At 41.3% G+C, this 12,459-nt stretch overlaps 1 protein-coding gene across 3 annotated transcripts in view; it reads right to left on the reverse strand.

The window, feature by feature from the left end:
- The window catches only part of GUCY1B1 (guanylate cyclase 1 soluble subunit beta 1), a 76,675-nt gene that overhangs the window by 40,912 nt on the left and 23,304 nt on the right, over positions 1-12,459 (reverse strand). For all 3 annotated transcript variants that reach the window (XM_006275774.3, XM_059721940.1, XM_059721941.1), the window contains exons 3-4: positions 9,859-9,959; positions 8,717-8,835 (exon numbers count right to left, since the gene is read on the reverse strand). In XM_006275774.3, coding sequence (XP_006275836.2) covers positions 8,717-8,835; positions 9,859-9,959 — 220 coding nt within the window. The remainder of the gene's footprint in view (positions 1-8,716; positions 8,836-9,858; positions 9,960-12,459) is intronic.

A 12,459-nucleotide genomic window follows, 5' to 3' on the forward strand; every position in this document is an offset into this window, starting at 1 on the left:
GCTGGGGCCACAGCCTGCATGGTCGCCTTCCTTTTCCCTCTCACTGAGCCTTCTTAGCCTAGGCCCACTGTACCAGACCTGGCTTTTAGGTTCCATCCCTCATCTCATCCTTCACAAACATGGGCCCTGGTCCTGGGCTCGCCCCTCAGGCTCTGGTCCCACTCTTCAAGACTATGGGCCCCCAGACCCTGGTTCCACCCGCTACGGCTCCGATTTTGACCCTCAAGAGATGAGGGTCCCAGGCCCCCGTCTCCACCCTGCTCAGACAAAGGGCTCTCCGGCCCAATCTCCACCCTGCTTGGGCACTAAGCCTTAGATCTCTTGGCTTCATGCCACCACCAGCACTCAGCTTTGGCCTTCTTGGCCACTGCCTACCTGCAGTTTGAGCCCAACCCCTGGCAGGGGCTCAACCACTGCTGGGTGCCCCTCCGGCACAATTGGGACCTCCAACCTTCCCTGACGGGACAACCCAAACCATGGGTGTAAACTATAATGAAAAAGGTAAGGCCTCAAGCTAAAACTAGAACTAGAAGCCCCCTGGATGCATAACAGTTTGGCTCTCAGTAAGGCCTTCAGTTCCTTACTTTTAGTCTGCATTGTAACGGGGTCTCCAGCAGTCTCAGCCAGGGTCACCACAGGGCAAAGTTCCTTCCCTGGCAGTATGCAGGGCTAGGCTGATCCCAAAGCTCAAGACCTAAGCTCATATGCTGCCTGAGTCCTATCCCTCCTTGTCACATGGCTCTGCAGAATCACAGGTGTCCCCCTTCTGTGCCTGATGATGACTCGGGTACTCTCCCTGTTAAGGTTTAGCCCAGCTTTCCAGAGCTCTTTAAATCAGAGGCTGCCTCCTTGTCTGCCTTGGCACAGTTTGTTGCTCTGTCTCCACTCCTTGGGTGAGTTACCCTCCTGGAGTTGACCTCCACCTGTATCTAGCAGTCTATCTGCTTGCTGGCAGCCAGCTCATTAGCAGCTAGCTTGCTTCCTTGCTGTCAGCCCTCCTTGATCCAGAACAGTCCGCTAATGTTTCCTCTTAAAGTAACAGGAATCTTCTGGCTCCCTGTTACAGGCTATCAGGACAAAGCTTTCCAAATACTACAATATGGGTATGTATTACAGGCCTTTTAGAAGGCCTCAAACAAGTAAAGTACCAGATGAAGAACCCTATTCTCTGCTCCCAATGCTATTTATGCAGTTTTTCCAAAGATTATTTAATGCATAATTCATAAAAAGCTTTGGAAACAAGGACCCTTACACTTCCAGGGCAGTGTCTACCTCCCAGGACCAGTCAGGCTTTTCTTTTGTGTTCTCCTTCTGGCACCAGGAATCTCTCTCCTGACTGATGGGCTGTTTGCCTTGTGCATTCCTAACACAAGCACACATTTCAGAAACTGGCCCAATACAGTATTATAAGTTATATTAAATTTTAAATTAAGCTTTGCAGTTCTTTTGGAAAATATTTTGTACAGGTTGTGTGTGTTCTCTTTAGTCAAAATTCCAAGTGCTAATTTATGATTTGCACAGCCAGTTAATTACTCTGGGTGAGGTAGCTGGTGGTCTGCGATTACTGCTTATTGTATTAAGCATGATGACTTTGTTTTTATCATCTTCTCTTCCGCTGCTGGACCTGTTGGTTGGTCACATGGTGTTTATTGAACATAAACAAAGACTTTAAGACAAAATATTTGTGTTTGTGTGTGTGTACTGGGTATAACACAAAAGGTGCCTTGATTGTTGGCTGGGAACCCTAAGAGCTTCACAAAGAAAAATAATAATAGATTAGACTTTCTCCCCCAGTCACTGGCTCTTTGGCTGTTCTAGTTTATGCTAAGTCTTGTAACAAGGAGAACCCACAACTTCAAATACCATTCCCAGTTCCTTGATGAACCTTTCACCCCCATTTTTTTGATAAACGAATCCTACAAGAGAGAATAGTCATAAAATGAACATGCTAAAAAGCTATCTGAGGCAACTGATCTTAAAACTCAGAGCTGTGCTGTTCAGGTATTCATGTGTTATTATCCTTTATTTGGATACGTTTGGAAGCAAAGTGGGTAGGGAGGATTTACTGTGCAGGACTGTTTTTCTAATTAAATAGACAAGTAAATTATTCCCTGCAGGATCTGGTATTAACCACTACTTATGTGTTTGATTGATTTTCTTTTGACCATTTTTAGCATAACAGCACACTTGGGATTTCTCAGGTTGCAGTGCCTTCATGCTGCCTCTCTTTGGCACACTATCTTTCAGCTAAGACTACCAGTGATTTTTTTCAGGCCTGTGTCTTTCAATGAGAGAGAGAATACTTTCTCAAAAGCCTAAATAATAAATGTAATTGTATTGCCTCTTTGTAGTTGCTTTAACTGAGTGCTGCTGTCATGTATAATTTAAACATATTTCCCTATCAACAAAGAAACTTCTTGAAGGGTATTCCAAAGAATATAAGAGGATTACTTCCACAGTCTGGAAAAAACAAAAGGCTCTCACTTATTTGTTGCATCATGGGCTTGCAGTATCTGATTTTTTATATAGATACTGTGATGGTTTTATTAGCATTCATGATATGGATTCACACAGAGCCCAGAGCAAGTCCTGATCTGCACTGGAGCTTATGAAGACTTTTCTAACATGCAAAATGAGTCACTATCATCCACTACTGTGACATTAGGAACAATAAACCATAGATGTGTCTCATAACTGCAATTTTAAAAAACAATCAACCTCATTTTGTCAGTGCAAAAAACTTTGAAATAATCCGTTTGCATTTACAATAGTGCATAATGACCAATGTCATCTGTTCAAAATGAGGCTGAAACAAAGCTAATCTAAAGTTTTGTAGTAAGAATATCAGTCACTATTTTAGGAGACTTTCCTGTAATACAACTTACTTTCAATGTCCTCATCTAGGAATCAATTAAAAAGTGGAATTGGAGTGAGTATACTCTGTTCCCAAACTGAGAACGGGTCAGCTATGAATTTTAGTTTGGTCTGTTCCTATCAAGCTAAGAATTTGCTCAGTCAATTAATGCCGAACAGCAGTATATCTGATTATGCAGCAGGCTGCACACAGGAAAATAAACAGCAAAATATGCCCACCACTGTTCATTGCCATCTTTTACATAGATAACAAATGGATGACACTGGAAGTCTCCCCAACTGTGTTAAAAAAGCCAGTTTTAAAGCATAATAGAGTACACTATCAGATACAGGCAAGCTAACCTAGTGAAGAGGACTTTAAACTAGGTTCACCAGGGGATAGAGACCACCAAAGCCCTGAAGTAACTGGGGAAGTGGGTGACCTAGAGGAAGCACAAGCAGGAGTGGGCAACAGGGGAGGCCTTCTCATTCTTCCTGAGAAAGTAGGGAAAAATCAGCTAGCAACCTCACAAATGCACAGAGCTTGGGAAACAAGCAGAAAAAAAAATGGAAGTCCTCATACCAGTCAAGGAACTATGATGCAACTGGAATAACACAAATGTAGTGGGATAGCTCGCATGACTGGAGTACTGCCATGGATGGGTATAAACTGCTCAGGAAGGACAGGCAGGGGAGAAGAGGAGGAGGAGTTACGCTGTATGTAAAAGAGCTACATGATTGCTCAGAGCTCCAGTATGAAACTGCAGACAGGCCTCTTGAAAGTCTCTGGATTAGGGTCGGGGAAGAGCAACAAGGATGATGTTGTGATGGGTGTCTGCTATAGACTACCAGACCAGGAGGATGAGGTGGATGAGACTTTCCTCAAACAGCTAAAGGAAGTTTCCCAATCACAGACCCTGGCTCACCCTTACATCTACTGGGATGACAATACAGCAGTGCACAGGCAATCCAGGAAGTTTTCAGAAAGTGTTGGGGACAACTTCCTGGTGCAAATGCTGGAGAGGCCAATTAGGGACTGTGCTCTTCTTGACCTGCTGCTCACAAACAGGGAAGAATTGGTGGGGAATGTAGTAGTGGATGGCAACTTGGACAGCAGAGACCACAAGATGACCAAGTTCAGGATCCTGAGTTGAGGAAAGAAAGGAAGGAGAGCATCAGAGTAAGGACCCTCGACTTCAGAAAAGCAGATGGCAACTCACTCAGGGAACTAATGGGAAGAATTCTCTGGGAGGCCAGTCTGATTGGAGAGAGGAGTCCAGGAGAGCTGGTTGTATTTTAAAGAAACCTTACTGAGGACGCAGGAATGAACCATCCCAATGTGCAGGAAGAATAGCAAGTATGGCAGAAGACCAGCTCGGCTTAGCAGGGAGCTCTTCAGTGAGGCAAAATACAAAGACGAAGTTTACAAGAAGTGGAAGATTATACAAATTACTACAGAGGACTATAAGAGTACTGCTCAGGCAAGCAGGGATGACATCAGGAAGGCCAAAGCAAAAGTGGACTTGCAGGTAGCAAGGGATGTGAAGTATGTCAGCAACAAAAGAAAGGTCAGGCAGAGTGGTCGGTCCCTTACTGAATGGGGGAGGCAACCTAGTGACAGACAACACAGAAAAGGCTGAAGTAACTCCATGTCTTTTTTACCTCAGTCAGCTCCCAGACTACTGCATCTGGCACAACTGTTTGGGAAGGAGGTGAGCAGCCAACAGTGGCAAAAGAACAGGTTAGGGACCATTTGAAAAGTTGGATGTGTACAAGTCCATGGGGCCGAATGTGATGAAGGAGTCGGCCAATATGACTACAGAGCCAATGGCCATTACCTTTGAAAACTCATGGTGATTAGGAAAGGTCCCAGATGATTGGAAAAGGGCAAATATAGTGCCCATATTTAAGAAAGGGAAAAAGGAGGATCCAGGGAACTACAGACCAGTCAGTCTTATCTCAGTCCCTGGAAAAAAAAAATTATATATCCATCAAGGAGCAGATCATCAAGGAATCCATTTCTGAGCGAGGAGAAGGCGGCGATTAGGAACAGTCAGCATGGATGACCAACCTGATTGCCTTCTACAATGAGATGACTGGTTCTGCCGATGTTGGAAGAGCAGCGGGCATGACATACCTTGACTTTAGCAAAGCTTTTGATACGACCTCCGACAACATTCTTGCAGGCAAGCTAAGGAAGTACTGGTTGGATGAATGGACTATAAGGTAGATAGAAAACTGGCTAAATCATCAGGCTCAGAGAGTAGTAATCAATGGCTCAATGTCTACTTGGGAGTCGGGATCAAGTCGAGTGCCCCAGGGGTCAGCCCTAGGGCCAGTTTTATTCAATATCTTTATCAGCCACCTGGAAGATGGCATGAAGTGCACCCTCAGCAAGTCAGCAAATGACATCAAGCTGGGGAATAGCTGATATGCTGGAGGGTAGGGCTAGGATTCAGAGAAACCTCAACAAATTGGAGGACTGGACCAAAAGAAATCTCATGAAGAAAGTCCTGCACTTAGGACAGAATAATCCCATGCACCGAGGTGTACAAGCTTGGGATCATCTGGCTAAGCAGCAACTCTACTTCACAGTCAGGGCGGTTAGGATCTGGAACCAACTTCCAAGGGAAGTGGTCCTCACTCCTACTCTGGGGGTCTTCAAAAGGAGGCTAGACAAACACCCATGGCAGGGGGATGGACTTGATGATCTGCTCAGGTCCCTTCCAACCCTACCAACTATGAAACTATGAGAAGGACATGGGGGTTACAGTGGACAATAAAACTGAAGATGAGCCAGCAGCGTGCCCTTGTTGTGAAGAAGGCTAACACCACACTGGACTGCATTAGTAGGAGCACTGCCAGCAGACCGAGGGAAGTGATTCTTCCCCTCTATTCAGCACTGGTGAGGCCACATCTGGAGTACTGTGTCCAGTTTTGGTCCTCCACTACAAAAAGAATGTGGATAAATTGAAGAGAGTCCAGCCAAGGGCAGGAAAAATGGTTATGGGGGATGGAGCATGTGACTTCTGAGGAGAGGCTGAGGGAACTGAGCTTATTTAGTCTGGAAAGAAGAGACTGAGAGGGGATTTAATAGCAGCTTTCAACTACCTGAAGGATGATTACAAAGAGGATGAAGCTAGACTGTTCTCAGGGGTGCCAGAACAAGAAGTAGGGGTCTCAAGTTGCAACAAGGAAAGTTTATGTTAGATACTAGGAAAAACTCATGAAGAGGGTGGTAAAACACTGGAACAGGCTACCCAGAGGGTTGCAGAATCTGCATCCTTAGAGGTTTTTAAGAACAAGCTAGACAAAGCTTTGGCTGGGAAGATCTAGTTGGGGATGGTCCTGCTTTGAGCAGGGCATTGGACTAGAGATGAACTCCTGAGATTCCTTCCAACCCTAATTTTCTATGATACATGTTTCTCATTATGTTCTCTGTACATTCAAAACCAAGGTATAGACACTACTAGGGACCTATTTAATTCGCAGCCAAAATAATTTTCATGGAAAGGTTGTGGCATGAAGAGCCAATTTCATGGGCATTTCCTGGTGGGCCCACCCTTTACCCCTGATTGCTAAAGCAGCAGGATGGAGTAGGTATAAGAGGGATGGCTAACATCTTTGCTGCTGGCTGCCCTTCATGCAGCCCTGTCAGCCAGTGCCTTCCCCTCCCAAGCAGGCTACCAGGTAATGAGGGCCACCGGTTCCCACTGGGCAGTCAACATTTTGTTTTTATCAAGTTTTTTTTTTTTTTAAAGTTGATTTTGCGGACAGTTGTGGATTTACCAGTTGTTTCCACAATATCTGCCTAATCGCAAGTTCCTAGACATTACACTTTTACCAGTATAAGTGATTGGAAACTGGTTATACCTTTAACAGAACAGAAGTTCAGTACCCAAAACCCATCTATGCCCATAACAGAACAGAAGTCAGACACACAGACTGGTTTAACAATGGCGAAACACAATCTAAGATTTGCCTCACCACCAAAGGGCGAATGCATGTTCTTTGCTACTGATCTAAACTACAACATTTAAAGAAAACTGTGCAACTTAGATTCATTCCACCTTAGGCTTTTTGAATCTCTGTACCTAGCCAAAATCTGACATTTTAAATCCAAACCATTTTCAGACGTAATTTTCTGGTGATAAAAAAAATTCATTACGCTTCCCACACACAAGTCAATTCTGACAGAAATGGATAGATTCCTTTTACATTAATGTTTCATTATTTCATATTTCAACAAAAATAGCAGCAAAATCAACACTATCCTAAAGGCCAGGGAAGCACCAAAGTGGTGGAAAATCATCTTTTATGCATGTCCCCCTCTCTGCATATGGACAAAGACCAAGTGCCTTAATTTGAAGATGTTACTAGGGAAGAGTATATAAGTATCACATGGGCATGCAGAGAGAAAATCAGAAAATCAGGAAGGTCAAGGAAAATAAGGAAGCATGATCTGAGATGCAGCTAAAAAGGGATGTAAAAGGCCACAGAAAAGAATTCTACGAGTACGTCAGACATAAGAGGCAGAACAAAGAAAATGTAAGTTCCTTACTGAATGCAAAAGGCAATCTAGTAATGGATGATACAGAAAAGGCTAAAGTATGTGATGCCTTTTTACTTCAGTCTTGATGAATCGAGTCAGCTACCCAATGACAAGTGTAGCTTCAGCAAGGACAGGCAACCTAAAGTAGTGGAAACACAGGTTGGGTACTCCTTTGAGAACCTAGATGGCTTCAAAACAGGAGGGTGAGATGGGATGCACTGGATTACTAAAGGAACTGGCTGAGGTAATTTCAGAGCTACTGGCTATCATCTTTTGGATGGCATAGAGGTGAGATACAGGCTGTCCAGGGAGCTTGTGAACTCTCCATGCTTAGAATTTTTTTAAGCAGGTTAGACAAACACTTGACTGGGATGGTTTAGACAGGAATGATTTTGCCTTGAACAGGAGGTTGGAGGTGTCCTCCTGAGATCTTTGACACCCTACTTTTCTATGATTCTCATACCTTACAACAGAGAAATAACAGCTATGTATTATTCACATAGAAATAAAAAGTACCTATGGTATTTGATTAAAGGGAGCTCTGGAGAAAAAAAAAAAACATACCGGGAGTTTCTTCTAGTATAAATTATGAAGCTGCATTCATTAACACCAACAGAAAATGTAGGTGAGTCTGATGGTTCCTTTCCCAACAGAAATGAAGTGTGGTTTCCGATTAACAGTACAACCTTAAATTTTGCCCTTTAAGGTTGTCTACAACACCTCTGTGCCAAGCACAGGAGCATCACCACAAAGCATGCCCTATCCACTTGTTTCACATGCACCACATCTGGAAATAAGGCTGTGTAAATGCCTTAGACTATCTGTAAGCATGCAACAGTAAGTGTGCCCAAGACAGTATCTAAGAGCAGCATTGAGGAAAAACACATTCAAGAATATTCTCATACAGGTACACTGGCTCACTTCTAAAAACTGGCATGGCAGGGAGAATGGGAGCAGGCAGGCAGAGAGGGCTTCTTGATGGCACTACTGGGTTCTCCTTGAACAAAGTTTCTCTGTCCTACGCAATGAAAGACATGGTTACATGCTATTTTCTCCACATAATTAAAGATTTTATGAGAATGCATTTGAAACAGTGACATATAGCCAGTTTTCTTGAGTAATGAAGTCCTACAGAAAGGAAATAGCAAGGAGGCTGGTTTGCCTACAGACATAAAATGGGTCACCTGCAAGGCTCAGAACAGAAACCAGGTTTCCTAAACTTCAGTTCTGAACCCTATTTACAACAGGAAACAGATGTAGGGTACAGATTTCTAGAACTATGTTTTAAATTATTTGGCATAAAATTCTTACCTGCAAAAATTCTCTGACATTTGAGCCCAAGACGCGAAGAATTGTGTCATAACCAGATTCCTGACAGAACACAAAAAACATTTTTCCAAACATCTGAAGGATTTCCCCAGCATTTAGGTCTATTTGAAATAAAGAGAAATGGACTCATGTCAATATGAATTGCTTGTTCTCTGCAAACCACTATCTTTAATTCACATGTAGGACAGTATATAAACTCTGCCTAGACTCAGGAAGCCAAAAGAACATGGGGTGTAAGGTAAGACTCAACAATCAGGTGAATGCCTAGCACCGAGTGTTCATCAGGCCACTCTTAAGTCACATTTTCCACTTTGTATTTCCATATATGACCGTTTTGTGCAGATATAGATCACTACACAAAGGTGAAAGAAACTACAGACCCAGATTCATTTACCTCAATGAAGTTACTCCTCATTTACAACACTGTAAGTGAAGCTAAAGTCATGCACTCTGCAGCAACCCAACTTCTGCAAAAGTCATGGGCTTACATGGGACTGCTGGGTTAAAATAACTTCAAGTAAAATAAATGTGATAGGAATAATTCTCCTTTTCTAATTCCAGCTTAGAGCTTTCGTAAATGAAAGTCAATGGACTCCATGTGAAATGAGGTGAGGCATCACAAAAAAATCAATACCATATCTAAGCACCCCGTTTAGTAGTCTCAGCAGGGAGGTCAATGACTGAATGGTTCTAAAGACTGAGCTACCCGGAGAAGTGGGCAGGGTGGGGAAACAGTGGGAAATGGTCACTTATGTAACAGTGTTCATGTTCTGCAGATAAAATAGATTATTTCAATTTAAGGAGCTGGTAATCTGAAGTGTTTAAGGAGCACAAAATTTGTCCTCAAGAAATAAAAGGCATAAACTAATTTTAAATAAACATGAAATACAAAGTTCCTCTTTTCTGAGCAAATCTTTTTTTCTCTCATCATAGCCATCCTTATGCTTCCTCTATCTAGAATCTCATCATCTTATTTCACAATTTGGTATTTTTATTAATCTTATATACATGTACATAACCTATAGTTAAATTAACGCATTAAAAAGGATCAATAAACTAGTGACCATGCTACAAAGACATCAGCCTTTGAAATTAGGTATAATTTCAAAATATATGTTACTCACTAAGGACCTTGCTTGCTGCTGCAACCAGATCATATGTTTTAGAATCATCATAAATTATTCTGACTAGAAACTGTCCTTCTTCATCCAGCTGAGCCTCCTTCCTATAAAGAAACAGAACAAAAAATATTTGCATTAGAGATAATTACATTGTATGCACTGGATACACAAATCAGTAACTTACATTTTAAAATAATATGTTTGTAATACACAGTATGTTTGTTGTTAGATAAAATAGGTTTTTGAGCTCCATGTTTAAGAAGCTAATTAATATTCAAATAAACTAGGAAAAAATCTCTTCCATATTTCACTGTAATTAAGGCTCAGTACAAAACTTTTACTCCCACTTTTACTGTGAAAGCTATAAAAAAAAAGAAATCCCTTTTAATGCAAAATTCCACAGGACTCACCTAAATAATACAGGCAAAGTATGACACTTTACTTATCTAACTTATAGCGCTTTAAGTAAAACGTGATAGAACACTTCCACCAGGAGTTTTTTGAGCGTCTGTACTTAACCAATATGAATACCTCTGGATATCTTACACAATCTAGTAGTCACAATCTGGTTTTTTAAATTTTTTTTTGGCACATCTTCATTCCAAGACCATTTCTTGTCTTCGTTTCATTTTGATCACTTTGGTCGATTTCAAAACTTCCTATATTTCCCATTGTATGTCAGCTTACACTTCTCTCGCTTTCCCTTTATTATATCAGTTTAAGCTTTTCTCATTTTCCTTCAGCCACCCCAATGCATACTGTTAAGGTCTGTCTTTTCCCCAGATGAAGAGCCAGGTTGTACCCTCAGGCCTTCAGTTGGCCTTTACTGAATTTCTGAAGATCATGGAAAGAGCTAGAAAGAAAAATTAAAAGAACAGCACCTCCCTTGAACTGTTCTGTTGTTTCTATTGTTCACCAGCTCTATTGGTAAGGACTGCTTTCTGTTAATGATAATTTAGCAATTTTATGCAAATTCTAGTATCTAGAAATATTAGCAGCATTAAATATGTGGTGATTTTCTAACTGGGAATGAGCCAAGAGCAACAATCTCTGGCAAGTCCAAAGACACAGCTGTGGTTGATTTCTTAGTGAGTTAGCAGCATTACAGTAGCAAACTTTTAACTTTAATATGTGCTTTTCTTTGAAAACAATTTCCAAGTCCAACAGAAAAAGAACAGCAACATGATTTATGATTCATGTCACCTTTGCATTTCCAGAAACAAAAGAAGGGTGTGATGCATTCCTCATTTGGTTTATGTGCAAAACTTTGAAAACTCCAGTAGACAGATGCTCTGTTCTTGTCCAAACTGACCACCAAAAAAGACTCATGGGACCCTATTTTCCATTGCTCAGAACTGGTATAGCAATTTATACATAAATTTTAGTACAAAATGTAAGCAGCAGTTTATCTACATGGTCCAGTGAAGAGCCACTCATTTCATTTTCACTTTGCATTTTTGTAAACGTGGAAAACAAATACTTAGACCCAGAATCTTCTGAAGTACATAATCCTCCCAAAAGCATAACAATCAACCAGGCTACCACAATCAAGAAAAGGATATGCTAAGGAGTGTTCTACCTGTTCCGCAGTGGGAGAGGGCAAAGTCACTAAAAAAAAAAAAAAAACCACCAAAGAAATCACATAAGAATGAGATCCAAGAATGACCTTTGTCAAGTCAATGAAAAAACTCCACCAGCTACAAAGGTGCAGGATCAAGCTCTTAATAAGTTTTTACTCAAATTGATCCAGTGAAAGGGAGGAAGTCAAGGATCATCCAAACCCGGCAGAAAACAAAGTCATTTCAGAAGCACACACTTGCTGGTGATATTGGGCATACACAATGGATCCTTTGAAATGTTGTCCCAAGAAAGAGTTTAGTGCTTGAAAATATTCCACCATTAGTGTCAATGGCAACGTTAATAATTTACAGAGATGGATGAAAACTTAACACTAACAAATACTAAGATAAACCTATCTTTAAATAATAGAGGGTATTGTATCAGACTTTTATCAAATGACAGATTATATGTATTTTTTTATTTCATTTCTAGACTTTAAAAAGCAAAGCATAGTAAGACATGACCTCGAACAGCCTCATTTAATACGAAGATCCCTAGTTAGCATTCATGGCAAGAGACTTGCTATTAATGTGGAGCTTTAGGTTCCTGAAAACAAAGGAATTATTTACTTTTTCTGGCAGGAGGACAAGGACGCTGCCACCCATAAGAGACCTTGGAAGCAGCCTAGTTTGCCAAGCTACCAGGCCAAACTGTTCCTATACAAGTCTCTCTTACATACACAATATTACATACACAAGGTAGATTTTTATGTGCATTTTCTGCTTTGTGATTGCTGAATATAGAGGTACCATATTTACTCAAATAGAACCCCAATTCATCTTATAATTCTGATTATAAAACAAACCCCAATAATCAGATTCTATATATTGAAAAAGTATACATTTTCTAGGTATAGGCTCTAATTATTGGAGGTTTGCCTCATCTTCTTCCCACTGCTACACCAGGGAAAATAAAGCCAGTGATCAGGTACTGCTGCAAGTTTTAGCACTGGTACTCCACAAACACACTTGAGCAGCACTTTGA

This window comes from Alligator mississippiensis, chromosome 2 (assembly GCF_030867095.1).
Source record: "Alligator mississippiensis isolate rAllMis1 chromosome 2, rAllMis1, whole genome shotgun sequence".
Classification (NCBI taxonomy): Eukaryota; Metazoa; Chordata; order Crocodylia; family Alligatoridae; genus Alligator; species Alligator mississippiensis.